Source organism: Perca fluviatilis, chromosome 16 (genome assembly GCF_010015445.1).
Source record: "Perca fluviatilis chromosome 16, GENO_Pfluv_1.0, whole genome shotgun sequence".
Classification (NCBI taxonomy): Eukaryota; Metazoa; Chordata; class Actinopteri; order Perciformes; family Percidae; genus Perca; species Perca fluviatilis.
The window spans coordinates 25,425,287-25,450,132 of NC_053127.1; the positions used below are offsets into that span (position 1 = coordinate 25,425,287).

Genomic DNA, 24,846 nt, shown 5'->3' on the forward strand with positions numbered 1-24,846 from the left:
ATATGATATATATATATATATATATATATATATATATATATATATATATATATAATATATATATATATATATATATATATATATATATATATATACACACACACATGAGATGATCTAAAGTAGCTTGACAAGTGTATAAAAAGGAACTTCAAAATTCCAAAATGGACTTTGGTGGGTAAATGCAGTGTGTCAGACTTGTAGGCATTGTGAGGAGAAATCTGGTTGGTTTTCACATACACATTTTATTTTGCATCAAAGGATTGAAAAACGGCCCAACTGTATGTGGCTGCGTATTCCTGAGGGCAAACCAATCTGGCAGGTAAAGATTCTTCAAAGGGAAAGCCATTACCAGAACAATAATCAGAACAAAACCATCCAAAGTGGAAAGACATCGCATCGTGAATCTCATTGGCAGAAAATGCTAATTGACTGCGTTTTTTTAAAACTGGAAAAGGTTTTCAAAAGATCTTCAAATATGGTTGGTCAGAAGTCTACACATCTTTATAAGGTGAAAGTGTAAAACAATAACCATTCAATAGTGTAATACACAAGAACAAATCTAGTATAGTTTATTTGATGTTTAACATCATGTATACTTCTTGTTAAACTCAGCATCTCATTTGTCTTCAGGTTACATCCAGACATTTTGGCCTGGACATTTCCCTTTATCGTCATATTGTCCTTTCAATATTGCACTGGCGCTATGTCACTGTATGTAATTAGAAAATAATTACCAAAACAAATTATATATATAGATTTTTTATTAACATACTCTTTTTGTGAATGGCAGGGAAGCGATACATACCTATTTTCCTATGTCTCTGCTTTGGATATCACAACTGATGTGTTGCTTTGTTACCATAAAAGAATGTTCTGGTAACCATTTGCTGATAAATATTTAGTATAATGCATAATAGAATTCCCATCAACTAGTGTGAAACACAGTTTGTTATATTGGCATATTATTTCCAAGTATTTACCTGTGTTTTTTCCTTGCAACTCTCACTATATGAGTGCTTCTCCAAACAATTATAGCACAGCCAAGTATATATCTTCTGTTTAGGTATTGTTTAACATAGACGTCCCTCTTTGCCATTATGATTCTCCTCCTCAGCTTAGCTGACAATGGGTTTGTGCTTATGTTCACCAAAAACGCTCTGTGCAAAGTACAACGATACAGTAGCTTCATCAAAATAAGCTAACAGTTTGAGCATTAATGAAAAATCATTCACAGTAATAAATCACAAAAGAGACAACATTGGGTTTGGCTTGCATAGCAAAGCAAAGGGAAGAGAAAAACATTAAAAAATATATTTACAAATTATGCAAGTCTTTTTTCATATTAGTCATTTTGTCGTGATTTTTCTTCGTCTTCATCTCCACTGTGTGAATCTTTGTACACCATGTGACAGAAAAAAAGAAACGGACATATAACATACTGTTTACTCTTTTGAAGAGGAGGGGTGGGGAGGTGAAAATTAACACTGTGAGACTGGTGTCTGTGTCTGTACATGACATTTACAGGTCTGCATTTTTATCTCGCACTTCCTTTGTCTTCATTCTGTCTCCTCTCTGTCTCCCAAACATCATTCTGTGTCACTCGCGGAGAGAAAATCTCATAGCGCTTACAAACAAGGTGTCCAGGGACAGGCAGCAACTGCGGGGAATGATGCTTCACAAAGACTCTGGAAGAGCAGACACAACAAAGACAACAATGTAAAATCTGGGTGACATTAAATCACCTACTTCACTCTCAATCTCCATTTCACAATCGCCAGGATGTATCTCACTTTGTATGCAAGCTCAAAATTGGTGGGATTCTACAACTTTCCTTCTTGTTGAAAATGGTTAAGCACAATTCTTCCAAATCTGCTTTTTTCCCCCTCCTTATTATTGCATTTAACTCTATTGACAGGTATACATTATATAACTGTATTGTGATGCTGTCACATCTGACTAGAAAAGGCAAATCGGAGAAGTCTTGCTTTACACATTGTGACAGCCACAATTTACAATTTATTAATTGCTATAATTATTAAATTACATGGCTTCTCTGTTATTATTTATCAATCAGGGTATTTCTAAATAAAACTACAACATGGATTTTAAAAAACATTTCAAGAAAGTTTCAGCAAAGCCTGAATATGATTTCTCTGTGCAGATATACTGTAGGTGATATTTGCACACATATACATCCTCGTGAGGATTAACACCTACAGTGTTCCCCTTTCTCTGTGTTGTTTGTGGAAGGATGCCCATTGTGGGAGGGATCTGTGCCAGGTCTCTTGTGGGAACCCCTACTCAGGGTGGCCCTGTTGGATGTTGTTGTGCCGCTCCAGGAAGCCATATGCTGGCGCTCCAGCGTCGACACGGTCACCATGCACTCCTCAGAGGGGTCTGAGGCCGCAGCTGCCCACGAGCTGTTGATGCGGGAACCCACGCTGTGCAGGGACTTCATGGCCGGTGTGTGGGCTGTTGAGTAGATGGTAGATGAGGGGATTTGGCAATGGATACAAATGAGACATCATGATACAGGCCCTCCTTATTGAATTTACTTCAATAGAGGATTCTCTGGGAAATAATGGCTGAGAGGGTAAGAGACTTAACTCACCGTCTGTGTTGGTGTCTCTCCGTCTGGGCAGAGTCCCGACCTTGCCCGTCTGTGGTTTGAGGCCACTCAGCGTTGCCCTCTTGTGGCCGAGGCTATGTGTGCCCTGTGCACCGTGGTCTGCCGAGCCAGAGCTGTCTGAGCGACACTGCTGCGAGCTTTTACCTACAGAGAGGGAGTTAATGAAGATAAACATTTGGCTAAGCCTGCATGAATACATACTGGGTCGAGCAAGACACAGAAATGTGATGTGGAAGTCTAAAAGGGATCAGCCAATAGAAATGGTGTCGAAATCGACAAAACTGAACAAATTCATTACTAGATATTGTGACACGCATTGTCTACATGTGATGACTTGAAAGAAAGATTGAAGATGATTCCCACTTTCCATCACACAGGATATTTGTGGAACAACTAACTCCATACTACTTATATTTTTAGAGAATTACTGAATGCTTTATGAGAAGGCCTCAATAACTATTTTTCTTTGTTGCAGCAATATAAGCAAACCTACTGTAGGACAGCTTTTAAATGTTTTATTTAAATCAGACATCTTGGAAATATGTATTAACAAACAAGCCATTTAAAGGACTAGTGTGGTGCTCCTTGACAACAAGTTCACACTCCTTACTGTGCTTCCTAGAGTCCTGAGCAATACACCTGCCATGACATAGTTGCGTCACATAGCAATGCTAGAGTATATGTGTCATTCGCTAACAGAAAGAGGGCAGAGAATAGAATAGAATAAAATGGGACCAGATTCCCAGACGGACTGTTGGCGTTAGGACGAGAAAGAACATGTCTTAAAGGGGGTCTGGTCCTTATGCATGGGTACCTGTTTGTCATGATGCATACGTTGTATTCTGCTTGCAATATCATTTTGTTGGAACCTAACAGTTTTGATGAAGACTATTCTGTGAGGCCTGAAACTTCCCTGAGGCCAAAGAGCGGCCTGTAGGGAAGTCACCAGCCTGTGACCCCTCACTCCTAACAAAGAATTCCCCAAAATGGAGGATTTACCTCCAAGACATGAGGAGAAATGGCAGACTGGTGGAGGGCTTGAGAACTGCAACGACGAATTCTCACACCTTCGTTGAGTTCGGGATTTCTGATTGGCTGCGGCTCCTTGAACGCACCACTCGCCGCCAGCAGGCGGCGGAGGGGAGATAAAAGTAGCCGGCCCGGGGCTCTTCGTGGTTTCATTACCGTAAGAAGACACATCGTTCAGCGCTTTTCTAGAATCAACATCGTATCATTCGCTGGTCGAGTGAGACGTTTATATCGTTTATGATACAAAGGATCCAGGTGAATACGAAGCCCGTATTACACCAAATCTGCAGAGGGGTAAATCAGCCCCGTCTCAAGGAAAAAGAGACAACGCGTTTTTCTTCCAAGTCGACTGGACCGTGTTTCCGCTCCACTGCCCTGGACGGTACGGGTCGTTAATCTCTGGCGAGAGGTTAACTCAGTTCTGTTCACCGGGAAATCCGCCGGATAAGCAACGGACTGCACACCAAAAAGTAAGAGGCTTTTATAGTTCTGGGCAGACTTGAGAACTAGCTAGGGTGTTTATTAATGAGTAAAAGGTATTGCTATTTTTGTTTACCATTAATGTGTGATCGGACCGCTGTGTCCTATGTACTGTTGTGAAGAATATCACTGATCAAGATATTGTTGAAAGTTGTGTTGAACTGTAGCTGATAACTCCCGCCGAAGAGGAATTACTGTACCAGCGGAGTCAGCTGCGCGCTCGCAGAGCGTAGCGGGGAATAAACGCTCTTTACCGTTAAACAAACCTCAGATTCTGCTATAACGCCACATTAAGTTAGAATCCCGAGTAAAACTAAGAGAGCGGTTAGTCCCATCACCCCAGAGGCCAAGGTTTTAAGTGTTTGTTTCCATAAATTGTGTTTTCCCTCCTTTCTCTCTCTCTCTTTTCCTAACACACACATACAGGCTAGCCACGTAGCTCCCGAGCTAACTCTGCTAGCTTAACCCATTGACATATATATTAATGGACCAATAGACCCCGTTGCTCTGGACGGAGACCAGTGAAGGCTATTAGAAGCACTTTTCCGGTGATGGCCAGCTTTACTGCGCAGCCTCCAACTGACAGAGACAGCGTAAATGTGACGTGAGCAACGTGTCTGAAAGTTGTAAGTGTTCTGGTAGCTGTGCCAAGAGAAATCTCAATCATTCCCAATCTTACAGAGACGGAGAGTGTAGGTATATGTAAGGAGTGAACATAAGCACAGGCTAATTATTGCTAACTAACATGCTAGTTAACATTAGTAATTAAACCTAAACAGCTAACGTAAGTCGAAACTGCCTGCGAGCTTCTCCTGTACTATACGGTAATTCCTCTACTGTGCGACAGTAAGTCACTTGGTTATGACACAATCGTTAGCCTATTTTTACAAAAACGTCTGCTACGGAGCCATAACGTGAGGTACAAGGTAATGGAACCTTTTATACGTTGTTGTGTTTCTTTCGAACTAAACAATGGACAAATCGAGTCCTTAAACGCTTCGGATGTAAAGTTATTCTCAGTCAAGTGACGTAAAAAAAAAATGGCGGTCAGCGGAATGCTAACAGGAGGTGATGGCCAGTTAGCAACAAAATGGCGCCATGATGGCTCGAGTTCTGAAGCGAAGCTTACCCCCTTGGCTTAACCACGTGGAGTTTGTATAGAGCTAACACATAGCCCTAGCATATGGTATAAACGTGCGCGTTACCTAGCAGCCCCTCTCCGTGCACCCAGCACCACTACCGCCCTCTTGAGGCTAAATAGTTATGTGCAGCTCACCGGAGTAGCCATTTTGGTAGTCTTTGTGTTAGACTACATTTCGACACCGCCCCCTCCACTTTCACTCACTCCCACACACACACACAGACAGACACAGATGTGTCCACGACACATGCTGCTTTGTTTTGCTTTGTTTTTGGTTGTGATATTGTAAAAGGGTATATAAGTTTATTATTGAAGGATTACTGATTGGCTACTGATAATTGTGACGTTAATAAATCTTATTATACTTAAATAGCAGTTGTTTGTGATTATTTGTGGACTTATTGTAATAATTGCTGGTCGAACAGGTCCGGGCTTGAAGTCACCCCTTCCTTTGTTTCCTTTTAAAGGATTTCCACAGAAATGAGACTGTTCCACAGTTTGATTATTGGTCCCTGACTTGCAGCGTGGTGCCCCGTTTTGATTGTTTGTTGATTTGATAAAGTTATTAATAACCATATTCATAACTTTATTAATATTGATAAAACATCTTTGATAATTTGCCAATGATCAAATCTGTAACCTACAAATATCCTACAATTTACTAAAGCTTTGTTAAAATTTAACTGAGCGAATCCTAAGTATTATTTTCTGGTGTACCAGTCAACGAACACAGAGGTAGCTTAAGAAGTGACCAAGTGGAGTCAGAAAATGCTGGCCTTTTGAGCCTGAGCAGAATTCGGTCATATTTATTCCTTCACTAGCTATTTGGGACCAGGCCATCTTCGCTAACAAAAGAGTTTATTTTGAAAGTTATATTCCTGATGCTACAATGTAACATCTCCGGTCTCTCTGTGTTCATCCGTTCTTGAATGTGCTGTAGTCAGCGACAGAGAGCGAGCTGTTTCCAGTGTGCCGTTTGGCAGTGGAACAGTTGATACACTAAACAGTACATCCATAACGCACCACTAATAAATATAACATCAGCAGCTGGTGGAATATCAAGCATTGACTTGAATGGCAGCGACTGCTTGTGGGGCTCGCAGGGCTTGCGGGGCCTGCTGCGCCTCCGGAACGCTGCGCAGACGCTCCCGGTGGAATAGCAATAGGGGTAAGCCACTGCCCCCTGTGGAAATACTGCCACCACACTGGCTTTGTTCATGATTTATTTCACTGGACTGAAGCTATTTTCTCAATCTGTTCCCACTTGTAATACATCCGCTTACAATATGTGACAGCTAAACATGACACAATGAAAATGTTTGCATTGCTAATGTTTGTAAATATTTTTAGTCACACTGACCTGTATTTTGCCCTGCAATGGCTCATTAAAAGTGTTAAAAACACATATTCTCAATGCACAAGACAATCTCTTAACCTATCAAACAATGAAGTCTAAAAATGGTACAGTTGTGTCCCTGAGGGAGAAGCCTTCAAGTTTATCTCTAAAGAAACACTTTCACAAAGAACCCTATTTATAAATGCATCAAATCTTACATTTTAGACGTGTGGCTTTCCAATAGAGCACTAAAGTTTATTCTATGTTATGGTTTTGATGTCTATGCATGAATGGCTTCAAGTAACTTTTCAGACTGTCTAAATATCTCTTTGACAAAGGATACTACAGAGAAAAAGAAAGAAAAGGTATCTAAGATTTAAGATTTGAATAATTTTAAGCTTACACAAACTTTTACTTTTACCCTATGGTTTCTACATTACCTTTGAGTGTCAATCACTGTCCCTGCTGACTACATGTTCCTGAACTACTAGGAAATGTCCTAAAAGACAACCACTAGTGTGTGCGGGGGCTTGTACGCATGTGAATGGGCTATTGTTACGCCTTGGTCTTTGTTCTATGCAGTGTCTCCGTAGGTGATAGTTCAGCCAGCCGATAGACTGCACAGTGTTTGCTCCCTCAGTGGTCCAAACCCTATTGGCAGACAAGAATGTTGATATTGGATTGTGCAAAACCCTGGATTATGTTAAAAGATGACGTTTTTGAACATGCAATGCCATGTTTTTAAACATTATTTTACTCCTGGAATATAATATGCCATAATGTTGGCATGGCAAGTAAAAGGCTTTGATGGGAAAGCTTGTAGTCATGGTTTATAAAAAAGCCAACATTGTTAGTAAGACACAGGTGCATCCACAACCCTGGCCTACACACACACACACACACACACACACACACACACACACACGCACACACACGCACACGCACACGCACACGCACAGACAAACTTTGCCTTGCTACATTAAAAACACACTTCTTCCTGCACTGGCACTGAACATCATTATGGGAGTTAAAACCTTGTACTGCAAAATCAGCGAATATGAATGCAATTTCTTGGGCCGAGTGGCTGCAGCTTCTTCAGCTTTATATATGAGGGAGGAAAAAGCAATGTGTCTGCACTTTAAATATGATCTGTCCACAGCTACTCTATTTTACATCTGCAACTTAACACATTTTCAGATACAGTTTTTTACGATCACTTTGCTACTAATTTCAGAACCGTGATGTCATTTTTCAAAACTCTAGACACAAAACTCAAAACGGTCATCACTTGTAACACAGACTGTCCAATGTTCAAAACATTGCATTGTGTATTCATATCTTTGAAGAAATCTTGCACTTGCACAATCATTGGTTCAAAAAACGAATTGATTGTGAAATACCATTTAAACGTTACTTTAGATCACCCACACACAAGCTACCCACAGTTTCACTGTGGCATCGTTTCCTACAATCATTAAATATTGTAGTACAAAATAGGTGATACATGTTTCATTATGGTACTAGATGTAAATACATCCCTGTAAAAGTACTGCCGTAGTAGAGAGAATACTACAGACACAGTGGAATCATTGAACAAAATCTGAAATGTACAACATAGGTTTATTTGAATCAAAGCAAAATAATTAGCTACAAAATAGAAAAAAAACTGCAAAACTGTAAAACATCAAATGCAGTGTTCCTCAACTTGCTTGTACTGTAAAACGCGAAGTGATTACTGCACTTCCACATCTTCATCAACTCTGTCTTGTGGATTTGGCCACAGGTTCTCATCTACATTGCAATTAGCCAAACATCTTGGAAAAAACCTTCGGGCATGGCGAACAATGTGGTACGAGTACATATACAGTATATATCTCAATCATCAGTAACGAGTTGGCAGAATTGGACAAGCAATTCCAAGGGCCTGGATCCATACAGTGCAGTACTGTGAATACTGTAAATAGTCTCAAAAGTGGTACATGGGAGCATAGAAACAGTAAATGCATTACAGTAAAGAATGATGATGAAATATTACATCCCTAGATAATGTAGTCTAATTGGTTCATGAAACTTTCATGATCTAAACATGGAATATTGTTTGTCTGTTTCCATACAACTATGCTATATTAAGAGTAATGCAACAGTTACTTATCATTTTGAGCAGTTGTATGGATTGATAGTTAGATGATTGTAATGAAATGAATAGACAATCATCTGAAATGTAATGTGTGAATTGCTTTTTGAAATAGTAGTACATTGATGTTAAGTTGTGTCATATTGAACAGGTGATCTTTGTTAAATGAACAAATGATCTCAGGTTTATGTGTATTGTATCCAAGCAATTGAAAAAAAGTGTTAGAGTTTTGAAATAATTAGCATTTTGATCATTGGTTGTGAGTTTTGTGTCTAGAGTTTTGAAAAATGACGACAAGGTTCTGAAATTAGTGCCAAAGTGATTGTAAAAAACTGTAAGACCGTAGTTTAATTTTGTTTCATTCTTAAATCTGTAGCTTTGGACATATGTTTTGAATGTATGCTCCATTTGTTAGTGATAGAGAGACGATAAAATAATGCATGTAAGGTGCAAAGGGGTCGATAAATGTGTCCAAATCTGCATATTCTGTATCTGCAACTAAATACAATTGATGAGGTGAAAACTCTTATGAACACATCAGTGGATATGTTCTGAAATGTAGTTTCCTTTTAATAACAATACATCTTTATGACAGCTATGATTAATTCAAGATATTTTACTTAAGAATGCAATTGTACCACTGTCATCCACAACATTTTCCATACTTGTACACATTGTTAATGACTATGTTCTGTTGAAATGTGTACTGGCATATATTTATACATAATATATTTATACATGGCCACATCTGGGATCTTTGCTCCATCATGTTATCTACGGACTTATAATGTATCTCTGTCTATCTGCATCGGCCACATTTCTCAAGGTTTCATCATCCTCTGTGCAGTAGAAGTGATGTGGTAATAAAGCCAGTTAATTGTAAGCCTGTCTTTTGATTACTGTAAATGCTAAAAGCAATGACTTTAGTTTAACCACATGAAAAACATACCTGAGCCCTCAAGGTTATCCACACTGTGACCAGGAGTGTATTCAAAGCCACACAAATTCTTTGACACCGCAGCGTAGCTTTCCTCCTCCTCCACATCCTCGTCTTCTTCAGAAAGGAGAGTTGCTCCCAAATCAGAGCCCAGTGTGCTGGACATGAAGTCCATAGGAGGGATGGGAGTGCTGGACACATTTGGACTGCCCTTCATGTGCCTAATGAATTGTGGGAGAAATACTGTATATTAATGAACACAATACATTTAAAAAAGCAATGGAGGTCAGATAATGAGTATAAATACTGCAAAACAAGTTTCAGAACGCAGAATCAGTGCATATTCAGAAAGGTAGAGATGCAATGTGCAGAGACTATGAATGCCTGCAGTGATTTCACTGATTACTTTCTCAGCGCTGGTGTGTGTTGTGCTAACACAATGGAGTTGTAATTGGGCTGGATAAAGGATATCTGGATGGGCAGGGCTGTCACCAACATGCCTGTTATCTCCCCCACAGCTGTCCTCCATGATGGCTCACATCCCGCCATAGAGGAAACGCATGCATAATTACCAACTCTATTTACTGATGTCAGAACAGCATGTTGGACTAAACCCAGTCATTACCCTCCAACACGTGTCGCCTCTGACTTGTCAAGTTTTCCATTGCTCCATCAAAAGGTGCAATCAATGGAGAACTGTTTTTATCGCTAGCAAGAACCATAGAGCGCAGGTTGAGGCTGACACATGTAAATACCAGTATTATAAGACGCTCAAACATTGGCCATTGATATGCAAAACCCAAACTATCATCAGAATAAAATGTATAAAATTACAGGTATCTTCTCCTACGTGCAAAACATATTTGAACAAAATTGTGATGCATATACACACACAGTATAAAGCTTTCAAATGATCTTACAGCCATGTAATGATCTTAGTTTTTTTTTTTTTAAACAAAAAATACATCAAATTATAGGAGAAAGGTGGCCTCAAAATGTAGTTAACTGGAGATTTTAAAGGATCCTTACCATGCCTGCTTGGCCACCTCGTATTGGTAAGCTCTGGTTAGTTCATCCAAGTGGGCCTGCAAAATAGATTGCATTTCGTCATGGTGGGCAGAGCTGAGGGAGGAAGATGAGGGCTGGCTGAAGGAAGCTGCTGCCGGCGAGGAGGATCGTCCTCTCAGGGGAGGAGTGGGGCCTCTCTCCTCCTCTACCTCATTGTCCAAATTCTGGTGTCGGTAGGTCTGGACTGACATGGGTGGGGCCCAACTGTTGCTGTCATACCTGGCATGTGGACAAAATGTTTGATATATTAATCATCACACTGACTTTGCTGAGCAGCTGATTGCACGTTGTTCCAGAGGATAGGGAATACGTAAGGATTTAATTACATCCATAAATTGATCTTTCTAGTGTAAGTAGCTCAAAATGTTGACAATCGTTTTGCAAACCAATTTTTGTTAGTTTTTCTATATTAGGAAAGGCAGCTAAAGGTCTCCTGTCTAAGCTGTCTAACGGAAAACACACGCACACGCACACAGTCTCTGGGCACAGGTGCAGGATATTTTGACCTCTGTGTTTGCAAGTGTTTCTTCTCCTGACGTTTTTTTGTGTTTGTGTGCATCTGTTTCGGGGCAGAGATTGATGAGATATGAATGTATCTTACCCTCCTCCATGGTTTTCCTGGTGGTAACGGTCAAGGTCAACCTCGGTACCAGGGAGAGGGTGCATGGGTGGTGGAGGCAGAGGCATGTTAGCCCAGCACGTCCCATTTGATCTAGAGGCCTTTGTTCCACCCTTCACCTTCTTTTTCTTCCCAACCTTTGCACCTGGGGGGAAGTAAAGAGGGAAGGAAGTTTATCCTTCTCTACACAAGAAATCCCTGTACACACACATAGTAGTCTACACTAAATTCACACACTCTAACACACACCTTGAAAGCTATCTTCTACCTTTCTCTGCTATCTGAACTTTTTCAAACCTGTCTCCCAGCCAGTGTTCATTTTTTCTCTTTTTTTTTGTGCTGACAGCACATTAGGACTTTTTCTAAATGTTGACATTTCTTAAAGAGGCACCAAAACCTGCGGCGAACCACTTTAAGTTGCTTCCATACAGCTTCCCTGCTTGCTCTACTTTATCTCTGGTAAGCCTGACATTTAGCTGAGCACACAGGCTATAGTGCAAAGCTACAACAAAGTACTGACAGAAATGCCTCCATGACTTTACTAAATGTATATACACTGCATAAATAACTCAGAACACTGAGGGATTTTCTGCCATCAGTAATCAAGTAAACCCAAAGAAATGTGTCATGATTGGGTGACATTTCTGGGCTAGATGAGCTCCCGGGGTAGAATTATGATGACGACAGAAGAGTAATTAAGAACATTATCCTAGGGGTCCATTTTCAGTGAATATGTAAATAAATTCCCTCCTTTTTATGTGGCTCTTTTCCTGGTTTAGTTTGCCAACTCACTTGTAGTTATTTCACAGAAAAAAAACTACCTGTCATTTGTTTGCAAAATGTTGCTTTTACTGATTGTTCAAGCACTGCTGCAGTCCACAGAGACCCAAAAGCAAACACACATCACACCACAAAAAATAAAAAAATTAGCTTTATCTTCAATGTGGCTCGTACCACTGCCAGGGCGTCTGTCAGTCAGCGAGTAGCCCAGGTTTGCCATTTCCTGCTGGGCTTGGAGAGAAGCCTTCCAGCGGGGATCTGGCCTGTCCACAGCCAGCTCGTGGAAGCTGTTGGACTGCAGTATCTGAGTGGTGGCATAGGGGGTGGGCTGACTGCCTCGCGCTGGGCTGCTGTAGCCCGCTTTCCCCATGAAGTCAATACTGCTGTAGATGGCACCATCAGACAGCATGGTGCCCGTCTTCTCCACTGCTGCGGACGGTAAAACATCTGAGACAAAAGAGGATGGTGACAGAGCGAGGAGGGAAAGGGAAAAGGGATCATGGAGAGATAAGTTGACATGAAGTTAACGATCTTTAAGGTCATTAACACTCCCTGCTGCTCCGGCACTCTGTATTCGTTAAATACAGGTCTCAAATGGACTTGATATAAATGAAAGTGATTATCTACTACCGCAATTAGCATGCAACACGCTGTGGGAGTCCGGTGGAGTGTGCACAAGAGGGATATTCAAAGAGCGCTAACCTTCAGCTCTACTGTCTTGCACATATAAAACCTGCAGCTCACCAGCGTTCCAATGAGCTTCGAGAACATGCAAACACACAAATACACAATAAACACATGTACTTGACCTATCAATCTCATACAACCTGGAAAAACGCACAATGGCAGGGCATGAGAAAGAATGACAGGCAGAAAGTATACGCAAATACCACAAAAATTAAGCCAAATATCAGGCTTGTCAAATCAAATTAGTAAAGTATAGCCCTCAAAGGCTCTTTTAATTTGCGTGCGTGTTTGTTTGTGTGTGCATGCTTATGTGTGATGTCCTGTCACTGCGCTTCCCAATGGATGAACATCAAAAGTGACTGTCTGACCAGGCATTGCTAAAACTGTATTTTCCAACACCCCAGCCTGTTTATGTTTCTTACCTCCTCGGCCAAAGTTGCTGCCGCCCTTCGGACTCCCTAAGCCCCCGTTAGCTGGGAGGCTCGTTGAGGGCCAGGAGTCAGCCAACCAGGGGAGGCCTGGGTCACCCGCTTTCAACAGCCCTGGACGGCTGTTAGAGGATGTTTGTAGAGAGAGACAAAGAGAGGAGAAGGGGTGAGACAGGAGAACTGGCTACATAGTTAAATATCCAGCCTGTGCCGTAACAGTATTGTTCATTTTCTTCCTGCTGCATCAACAACAAATTGATGTGAAAACTCATTCAGCATATTCTCGCCTGTGGTGCAGCCCGGCGCACAGGCGACAATAAACAACAGAGAGACATAAAATGGCAAGTCTATAAATCAGACATCTTTCTCCCCTTAACTCCACCACCCCTAACTCTCCCCGGAGAAACAAGGCAGGCCTAAATACACACTAAATCCACTTTAGAGCCTTAGCACAACAGAAATTTACATTTTAAATTGAGAATCATGGACAGCCTCTGGCAGATCGGCTACACTGGTGCACCATCTCCATAGCAACAGAGACAGCAAAAGCCCATTAGGAGGTTTAGGAAAGCTACCATGTCATTTTGTCTTAGTGAAATACAACAGTCATGAATACAGGCTTTGACTTCAAGGTAGGAAAGTTGTGGGCAACAATTCAGAAAAAAAGAAAGGACAATTTACAACTACTTTGTATCAGCTGCTGTAAAAAAAAAGAAAAAAAAAAACATTCACATGCCTCCTGCATCCTCTCTGCATATGTTTGCCTAACGTGCAGCTACACAGGGAATTTTCCACTGAGGCTGATTCGCCAAGCGCCAAGGGAATTGTTCACAGCTGACTTGGTGATGGCTCAAAGGTGTTCAAACAATTACATCAATAATTTCCATTTTAGAATACACAAGCATATGCATACATTTACATACATTTGCTTTGAAACACGTGCCAACACCAACACAACGACACATACGTGAGTATACAATGTGGAGAAGCACACTCATGCACACAAAACGGTTAGGCAAGAAACTGTTTATTTTTAGTCCATTATTTGCAACATTTGTTCTAGCTCTGGGCTTATCTGCTTGCTTAGGTGTGACAAAACGGAAACAGGGAGAAAATAATAAAGAAGAGGACCTTCATGCTTTCACTTTCTGTTAAGCAAATTTGCCCCCTTCTCTTGTACATTGTTGATATTCAGTTGATACAAAGGCTGGCAGGAAATTCTCATGGCCGCCGAGTGGAGTCTCAAGGTCCAGCACTTTGTTGTTCCATCCCCACATGCGACCCATCACAATGTACTGTACGCCAAGCATTTCCAAACAGCCCATTCATCACCTCCACCCTCCTCCCACGACCTCTCGCTCTGCGTGAGAACAACCTTAGATGAAAATGCGAGGGAGCCGGTGAATAAAGCCCTCACCTGCATTAATTGGTAGCACTCGCTTCAAAGGAGTGATTAATGATTTCATCAAGCGTACATCAGTGCAAATCATACACTGAAATGAGTCAGCAGCGGGAATATTGGAACATGTATGCAAATCCCATTCTTCGTACAAGAACTCTTCATTACAGGTATTACAATAGGCTCTTGTCATTGAGAAGGCAGAGCATTACGCTGCGTGGCAGTGAAATGTGAGTGGGAAATCTTTCGCTTTAGCATAGGGTTTCTTGGTTTTTATAAGTTAATTTAGATTCTTACCTTCCATTTCTGATCAGGCCTCTGTCCCTTTGGAATGTAACTTGTAGAAAAAAAGAGAGAGGACAGAGAAAAAATAATTGCAATTATTTTGTCACCCCCTTCAATTTGAATGAGAATTTAGGCAGCTAAATTACTGTGATATTTTACTATAAAATGCACAATGTAAAGACATACCTGCACGAGTAAAGGTGAAGGACTGAACTAAAAAAAAGTAAGAAGAAAAGAAAGTAAAGTGGCATGAATAATACTAACGTCAATAAAATTGCAGCCACGCTCAAAAGCATTTACGTAATCAGGTGTAAAAAATATAAACAAGCCCTTTCATATTTGCTTTCCTTGTTCATTTATCACTGATGGTATGCCAGCACTGATCACACTTTGATGAAACTCGGGGTGCGGATACATCTAACCACTGCATTCTAGCATTTTCTGAATTACGCCAATTGCCCTGAAGGATAAAGTTCAAATGTAGGTGACACATTTGACCCATTTTGCCCTGGGGCTTCTGCATCATCATCATTTTATTTTTTTGCTTCTTCTAAAAAAAAATAATTAGAGCACAGAGGCTGTCTTAAAAAGAGGAACAAAGGGTTTATGCTGAAATGAAATATTTCATTATTTGACAAATGTAACACCTCAGAACACAACAAAAATCCAATGAATGCTGCGTTTAAGTATTTATTTCAATATAATTGAAGTTAAATCAAACATATTTAACATTTAAAAAAATAAATCATAGACTATTTTATATCTTAACCATTCCTGTAAAAAGTTGCTACATTTTCTCAAAATTGGAAATGTGGTGTTTTGGAATTCAACTCCTCAATTTGTTTTGAGAGAAGGGATCAGAGAGAAGCAGCACTCAATCATGTAAATCCCTATTGAATTAGAAACTCACAGCGCTCTTTCCCCAAGTCACTACAATGAAGGCTGCAATACACATTATGGTAATGGCACACAGCTATATGCTTGAATCACGGAGGGATAAAATAATATTTCCTATACGTAAACCTAGACGTGCCTCCTGTTAATGTGCAAACAACACCAGCCATGGTCTGATAATGGAAGGGGATGTTAAATTACTTATCTCGCATTAATGTATTAGACTGTTGAGGTGCGGTGCTGATGAAACCCTCAGCACGGTTGATGCACATCAGTGCACAGTGAATTAAAGTAAATAGGGCCTATTTCCATCTGTGCTGCATACATTTCCTTTGTTCTGCATTTTAGCCAGCTCAAATGGAGTCACATCTGTGATGACATCAGCTTTTGTTGGAGAAAAAGACCTAGTGTGCTTTGAGATTCTGTGTTGGTGCAGAACCACTTAAATTGATTTTATTTTTACCTGCATAGTTGCTGAGTCCCTTCCTCTTTTTTCTCCTCCAGTACAGCCAGGCGCTGAAGCCCATGAGGACAATCCAGCAGGCCCCTCCCAATCCGGCGATGAAGGCCGGCTGCTTCACCACGTCTGAGATGCTATTGTTGCCCTCTGATCCCGTCATTACGTCCCTCAGTTCTGCACCTGGGGAAAATGCACACAAACACAAACACACACGCACACAGAAGAGACAAATGAACAAATACTTATTTATCAATAGTTGGTGTGCAGGAAAAATCATTTGGGATAAAGATGAAATCAATTCCATTTCCATTGTGGTCTGAAATGTGAACAAAAGAAAAGAAGAAACATCTGTCAGAAGAGGACAATGTGAATGAAAAACAAACTGCTAGTATTATTTGTCTAAATGTGTGTATGGGTTCTTTTAATTTTGGTTCACTGAAAAAATATATTAAGCAAAGGAAGATACTTTAAATAAAAGCAAAAGATCAATTGTTCAGGTCAAATTATGCACTTTGAAAAGAAAATCTAGACAGCATATATTAAAGACACATGGACTACAGGAACAGCCAAAAGATGAGAAAATGAAGAGAAAAAAAAAACCACACAGGGGGGCAAATGTGGTAAAAGCACAACAAAGAAACACACAAAAAACAGCATCAGTGCATCCAATATGAAGGCAGAGTAAATCAATTCAGCAGTGCACTTATCAACTTGAGCTGCAAGACACGAGATTGACAGAGCAGCTCTGACAGAGTTTGATTTTCTGTTGCAGCTACTGTGCTGTGAAATTAGATTCACAGTCTCCAGGACTGCAGGAAGCCCCCACAACACACACACACACACAATCATTAAGCTTCAGTCCACGGGCCTGTGTTTCCCTTTCTCTGTGTGTTAAGGGTGTTATTATATATCAGTCAAAAGTCACTGATGAAGAGCATCTGGCCTGAGCTCCCATATCGATTATGGGCTTATATTCTCTGGGCATTCTTTAGCTATTTGATAAGATGTGATAGACTGATAAGCTCCTACAAAAACACTGTCTATTTTGTTAGCACCAGCTGCCCACATATTGAAAAGGATTATTGATATGGCTAACAGTACTTGGCACAGTGTTACCAGACACTACACTTAATGAAGCACAATTGATTTCTCAGAAGATGTCTGCGTTGTAAATCGCAATCTTCTTTCTTCAAGTGCAATAAATTGATAAATCTTTGTTTCAGACGCACCCCCCATTCCCCCCATTATGAGGTCATTTCATTTGACTCCCGGGTGTTTGGTGTGTGTGTGTGTGTGTGTGTGTGTGTGTGTGTGTGTGTGTGTGTGTGTGTGTGTGTGGATTACCCAAGATGATGGGCTGGGGTTTGCTCTTGACCCCCACCCCTGCGCTGGTGCCTGCAGCCACCTCCACATGGTACTGCACTCCAGTCTGCAGCCCCCCAACTACCACGGAACGGATGGTTGCGTCCACAGACTTATTGACATGAAAGCGGGTTTCGTTGGCCAGACACCAGATCTGACAAAGACATACACACGCCAGACAGAATTCATTGTGATGCCGTACAGTACATAACTAAAATATTCAGTTTGGTACAGCGTATCAGGTGCAGTGTGATCCTACCTTGTACTCCTGGATGATGCCGTTCTGTTGCTCCGTGGGAGGAGGGTCCCATGACACACTGATGGACGTGCTGTTATCGCTCCCTACTGTCAACACTGTCACTTGCTGTGGAGGCGCACCAGGTGCTGACGGGTCAAGGTGGGTGAAAAGATTAAAGAAACAAAGAAAAAGCATAAGAAAAAGGGAAATAACAGAATTATTTAGCATTTTGATTTTTAACAGAAGTGAGCTTTTTTTCATGTCCAAGAAGGATTTGTCTCACCCAATACCACAACTCATATTCATACAGCAAGCCATACAACAACGTACTTTCTAAGCCAGCGTGGCAGATGGCTACTGGAGAACTTCATATCAATTTCATATCTTAATGACAGGATTTTTTTTTTATATTTGGAATGCACTGGGGCCTAAAAATGCACCATTCTTTCATTATGCTAAGTTTAACATTCTATTATCTTACTGGCATCATAAGTTATACGCACCAAGCATATGAGGTCCAAACTGCGCTTTACTAATTGCTAATTACGACAACCATTCCAAGCAGACCAGCAAGTTTAGATATGAGTGGAATTTCCTCGGCCAAGGAAATATGGCTGAGCACAGCAGCTAACATCATTCCCAAAATGGACTAAAACCATTACGACCACAAGTAGCTGTATATTACATTTTGCATATCTTATCTAGATGAAAATGGTCAGTCTACATGTTCTATAATGAGGATTCTGAGATGGCTTGTCAAAAGAAATGTAGTGCCATGCCTCATGGTGCCACATTCAAACTCCCTCTTTAATGGGTAATTTTTTAAAATGTACCAAACTGTCCTGATAACCTGCATGGGCAGATTGGCGATTTAAAAAGACTGCAGGCAGCAGGAGGCAAATATCATGTCTAGGCAACTGAGCAAATCATCATCTTTCACTGAACGAACGCTACAACCACTCTGGGCACACAGTTTCTCATGATTCCCATTAAAACTATCATTATGTTCTGACTGAGTGGATGAAATAACTACTCTGAACCCAATTAAGGAAGTGAAAAAAATAATGCTATCTGCAGTGGATCCATGTAAGCAATACACTGAATGCCATGGCAGTGCAGAGAAGCAAAAGCAGGTGGGCCATGACGAGATAGTCTTGTTTGCCACCTGGCCAGAGAGCAACATGGTTAGTTTGACTTCTCCAGATGGGATGAGTTCTGTAAATAGTTGGAGATAGATGCAATGAACACATGCACAGTGTCTCAGTGAAGCAAGGGCAAGCAGTGATTGTACTGCATTGGTAGATTAGAGTCACAAGGCCAGACACTCTTTCTTATACTCCTAATATTAGGAGTATAAGAAAGAGTGTCTGGGCCAGTCCCGAGATTGACCTCTTCCAGTCTTCTGACAGCTGGAAAGCTCTCAACATCTGGATCAATTAACTCATTTGGTAAATGATAGCAAAACAATACATCTTTTTAAAGTTTAAAAGGTGAGACAAACACAAAATGTAACTTGTGTCTCTAAACAGATGTGGCATGTCGGCAAAATATTTGACAGCCTGGCAGTACAAAGAAATTAAATCTTCTATATGAGGGGCACTTTATTTCTATTACATTTAGCGAATTGACTCAGCCCAGTTTGAGGATATCTATATTCAGGCATTTGGACTGTATTGACTTTCTGAAGCAATTACTACTCAGAGTACAACTCACGCAGATGTACTGTCACAATAAGGTGACGAGTCTACGGTTAGGAAAGCAAAATGACTAATGACAGGACAGCCAAATATAAAACTCCTGCATTTATGATATACAGTATATATGCTGAGATACCATCTGGCTTGGACACAGAATCTATGCTTAAAACAATCCTTTAACCACTGCAGTGAAAAAAAGTGGATTGGATTGGTTGGATTGCCTATCAACATTCTAAAAACAAAACAAGACTTTGTCTGGCTCTCTGGCTCATAATTTCTAAGGCAATCCATCATCTTTGTAGGCCAAATTTCACAAAATTAAAATCATATTCATAAATCTATTGAGGGAAAAACAAACAATCAAAACATACAATTGAGCACAAACTGCCACCAGTGTTGGAACTTTGTCGAGTTTACAAAACTTCAGCAGGGAAGTTTATCATTTGTCCTTTTGACTTGATTTCCCAATAAAAAGTACATAGATACAAAGCTGTTCAGCTGTTGGACTTTTGTACTACGTATGACCACAGTGTGTATATATATATATATATATATATATATTTAAATACATTTTTGGTTGGCTAATGTGAGTGCACCATCAAACAAGTAAGCTCCAGTTTTCCAAACGTCATTTCAGTGGTGCTGTTTCAGCAAACTGATGGAGCTTGCCCAGTCAGTCAAAGGTTTACATTAGGAGAAGACAGGAACCATTAACTGTAGTTCTGCAATTTCCGTATATGAGAACAATCCCCGAGGATGAATAATGGCTACAATACCAGTAATGACTCAGGGTAACATTACAATAAATGGTCACAACAGCAGAAAAGGTCAAAGAGTATGCTATTAATAATGTGACTAATACTGATATTAAGACTGATGAACACAGTAATTTAAAGCAATTAATGCTTCCAATGTCTGAGGGAACATTTCACTTTTTACTCACAGCTGTGCAATTAAACAAAAGGCACTTAAGCTGCTTAATGTCCTGCTATACAGGGTATAAAGTGGTAAACATAACCTGTTATGCAAATGAGTGCATCAATTAAGCTAATTAATTCACGAATTAGCAAACATTGCTATGTCAACTTACCTGTCGCCACACAACACACAATACACTCCAGTAGGGTCAGGGAGTTATATATTCCATTCAGGATGGCCCTATCTTTGCTCTTTACTGACCCTCATTTCATGGTCTCATAATATCAGTATATTCTCATCTTAACAGCTACATCTGCCTCAGACTTAGCACACCACAGCATTTCCCTTGATTTGCCATTGGCAGTGGTGGAAAGCCAGAGGATCCTATGGATGACAGCGATGACTCTGACATCACGGGGCCTTCTGCCTCCGGCCACATTGCTCACACCAACAACTCATCGAAGGGATGCATTAATCTTAATACACCCCCCCTCCCTCCCCCCGTATGCAGTAGGAGACACCAGCTGTTTTGACCTCAGAGACCCCTAAGACCCCCTCTGCTAGCGTTTCACAAAGGCACTGGCACATTCCCAATCTGCCTTTGATGGATAGAATGTTTTTTCTCAGAATTGTGCAGGGCAGCACATTTCCTGGGCTCTAGTGTATCAGTAGATCAAGCCAATTTTCCTGAACCACGATGCCTTGTTTCTCAGATACCAAGTATCTTGAGCATGTGCCCCAGTCCACAAAGACCTCTGGTGATCCTGTCTGGCCATTTTAATTGGGCTATAGTGAGGGGAATTTCTCTGTGTATGCCCTGTTGATAGCCATCCTTATTCTCCTACTGTGAGGATGCATTAATGGCCTCATCTTGGCTTGCTCTCAGGACAAGCCATGTTCCACACAGTCCAGCTGGTGCAGCACCTGAAAGCAATAAACTACATGAAGAGTTCCCCCTGCCCAGTCAGCAGGCAAAACACAGCGTTTGTGAAGTAAGAATGCAAGTTCATTCTTGTTTGAGAACACAATCCCAACTCAAGGGCCAGCTTTTTCCCAGGCTTTCGCTGTTGCTTTGTGCGATGGGCTTAAGGCTATTATTTATTAATCACATTATACTGAAAGTTGTCCACTTTACAAATAAAGCATACAACAACAAATGATTTTATGTTACACTCATTTGTGCCACAAACAGTTGACCTAAAGGTGCTTACACAACGCCATGCTGCAACCGGCCTGACAACAACAAAATCTAAGCGTTTTTAAAAGCGGCTGTATCCGCCAAAGCCAGTCAGATACAGCCAGAAGTTCATTACGGTGAACTCTTTACGTGGGCTGAAACTGCTTTCATACCCTTAGTGCCGTGATCATCCCCACTTCCCCTCTGAAATGACAGGTCTCCAAGACAGCTAATTGAAATGACTGGAGGCGGTGAGTTACCACGCGGCGGTGTGAAAGCCCCTTAAAAGGAATCAGCAGCTGATCATTTGACCCGCACGATAGGACACCAACAAGTTTCATTACCAATACATTAAAGATTAATACCGTGTGTGTGTGTGTGTGTGTGTGTGTGTGTTGGAAATGGGGGGTCATATCACGCAGGTCTGGCTGGTGTGTGACGGAGACATGGCAGCAGGGGTCCACAGAGGAGCAGAGAGAGAGAGTTGAGCTTATGTCAAAGGAGACAGTTTATGCCCTCCCCCCTCTGCCCACCAACCCACAGAGGCCCAGGCTTGTCACAGACCCCCACTGCGCTGTCTGGGAGACCTGTTTCCAGACACAGGGGACAAGGCACTGCAGAAGAATGCGTGTGTGGGTGGGTGTACTTGAAATGCCATTATCCGTTACTATCTAGCCATGAAGCAATTACTAGCTGCAACTAAATATAAAAGTAGGTAACTAGAAGGTAGGAACCATTTACACAAGAGAATCTGCTCATGCATAAGTAACTAAATCTTACATTTTGTGTTACATAAAGTCAGCAGAGAAATAGATTTTTTTTGTCAGAGATGTGAATGAATTCGTCGCTTACCTTCTTCCATGGTGAGTGCTGTCATGGATTCACTGTCTGCACCCTGGAACTCATTGAAATATGGCCGCACTTTAATCTCATAGACGATGCCTTTCTTCAGACCAGAGAGAGTTATGTCCCTCTCTGAGGCAACCTTCAAGTCCTGTATCTGCCATGGCCCGGGGGAGGGCAGCCCTGACGTCTGCCGGTACAGCACACGGTAGCCTTGAATAAACTGGGATGGATTCTCCACCTGTGAGGAGAGGAGAAGGAGTAAGAGAGTGGGATAAAGACATGCTGTACGGTAATGATGTGGGAGGTGGCATACATCTGGGTGTGAACTGCTTTGGAGCTGTGGATCAACATTCAGTTTGTGTCCTCTGTCAGTGACATTGCACGCTTAGTTAATCATACAGTTTAAATAGCAGCTGCGGAGCAAGAAACCACATGAAGAGCCATAGCTGAACAGCACCCCTGACTCAGACCTTCAGCACAGTTTTGGACTCAAAATACTGGATGAAAACAGTTTTTACTTTTTTGCTGGGGACGAGTAAAATATGTAATACGTAGAACTCATAGTAATGGCTTGTTAACAAGGGCAGAAGCAAGAAAAGGCTTTTACAAGTGATATAAAGCAGCTGTTTATCATAGGACCAGTCAAAATATATTAGGATAGATTTCTTTTCTTTTCCTCTCTCTCTCTCTCTCTCTCTCTCTCTCGTCTCTCTCTCTCTCTCTCTCTCTGCAATCTCAGTCAGCATTGCATTAACAGAATAACTTGTAAATCTAAAAGCCTTATAAACAAAATAATTTATATGGTTGAGGCCATGAATCAAAATAAAGTAGCCTCGTCTGTGTTCACTTTCCCATTGTCTTAGAAGATAGTCGCAGAATTAATCAAGATGAAGTCTAGAATAAGGCTACGTTCAGACTGCAGGCAAAATTGGCCCAAATATGATTTTTTTAGGGTCAAGTGACCAGGTCAGAATCTTGCCCAGATCAGATTTTTTTTCAGATTTAGACCACTTCCATATGTGGTCCTGAATCAGACCCAGGTCAGGTTTTTTTCAATGCGGATTTGAGACTTTTACGTCAATCTACATCGACATTTGTCACAATTATGCACCGGCGGGAGTTAGCCCTAGATACAGACAGTAACATTAAAAACTTGACTAGGCCTACACAATGGAGAACAGTGATGGAGCAAGTCAATGGAGGGAGAGTGAGGTGTTAGACCTAATTAGTGTTATGCTCATTAACGTTATTGCTGCCATTACACAAACATTTTGAAATAAAAGCCAAAATGATTACTTCCTCCATAACCTCCCTAACTTTAGTGCAACAGCGTGCTGCGTCTGATGTCATTGTTATTGTTCTTTGGCACATGCGGGTCAGTTCGAAACCGTAAACAGTTCACACTGGAATCTGATTTAGGGCCACATTTTAAAAGGTAATGTGAACAGCCAAACAAAACATCGGATCTGAGCAAAAAAAAATCAGAATTAAGCATTAAGACTTGCGGTGTGAACGTAGCCTAAGAGTCATGGTTACAACTAGGTGAGTGACACTTTGTTGAGCAACTCTAGTTTTGTCACCTGACATTTAGTGAAGTAATAGATTTCTCCAATTAAAGGCAAAATAAAATATAAAATGGGAAATGCACATTTGTGCAACTGTTTCCACAAGACATGCACAAGGCAAGACTTCGGATCAAATTCAACAGTGTGCACAAACCACTTCAATGCAGACACTTTTGCTTGACATTGGGTAATGAATGAGTGTGTTTCCCGCAAATGGAGCCTGGTCGAATAACGCCAGCATACCCATTCAGATCAAGCACAAACACAGGTTTATCTTGTCACTGTGTCAGTCTGTGAGCACCATTATAGTACACTTTGTCGTACAGACAAGCATGAAATAGCAGACTAGTGTAAGCCCATCCCAGGTGTGTCATTAACCTACAGCAGCAGGCAGTAGGGACACCTTGCCAACAGACAAATAACATTTCCCAGATAAAGGACTGACTGCTAACTGCCTCCAGAAGTGACACATGTAACACCTAATGGTGATGTATTTGTCCTAAATGGAAACATTAGTCTTGATTCCTGCATCACCTCAAACCATTCTAAATTGATGGAGCACCAGCTGCTCAGACTATGAATGTGTAGCCATCCTTCAATGTTCAGGAGTGTGTGTGTGCCAACTAATCCAAAACATAGTGACATGCCAAGTATAAAGTTCCCAACCAGCTAAGGAAAGATTTGTTTTGCTGTTCTGAAGGTAAAACTGCCATAAATCAACGTAATAAAAAAAAAGT

General features: G+C 41.0%; 1 protein-coding gene across 2 annotated transcripts in view; it reads right to left on the reverse strand.

The window, feature by feature from the left end:
• Positions 1-222: 222 nt before the first annotated feature.
• LOC120544470 (roundabout homolog 2-like) overlaps positions 223-24,846 on the reverse strand; it is an 86,848-nt gene continuing 62,224 nt past the window's right edge. For both annotated transcript variants that reach the window (XM_039778251.1, XM_039778250.1), the window contains 14 exons: positions 22,551-22,782; positions 17,928-18,052; positions 17,651-17,822; positions 16,310-16,486; positions 15,139-15,165; positions 14,965-15,004; positions 13,263-13,390; positions 12,328-12,600; positions 11,356-11,518; positions 10,716-10,973; positions 9,699-9,907; positions 2,612-2,773; positions 2,218-2,472; positions 223-1,685 (listed from right to left, as the gene is read on the reverse strand). In XM_039778251.1, the coding sequence (XP_039634185.1) occupies positions 1,684-1,685; positions 2,218-2,472; positions 2,612-2,773; positions 9,699-9,907; positions 10,716-10,973; positions 11,356-11,518; positions 12,328-12,600; positions 13,263-13,390; positions 14,965-15,004; positions 15,139-15,165; positions 16,310-16,486; positions 17,651-17,822; positions 17,928-18,052; positions 22,551-22,782 (2,223 nt within the window). In that variant the 3' untranslated portion in view covers positions 223-1,683. The remainder of the gene's footprint in view (positions 1,686-2,217; positions 2,473-2,611; positions 2,774-9,698; positions 9,908-10,715; positions 10,974-11,355; positions 11,519-12,327; positions 12,601-13,262; positions 13,391-14,964; positions 15,005-15,138; positions 15,166-16,309; positions 16,487-17,650; positions 17,823-17,927; positions 18,053-22,550; positions 22,783-24,846) is intronic.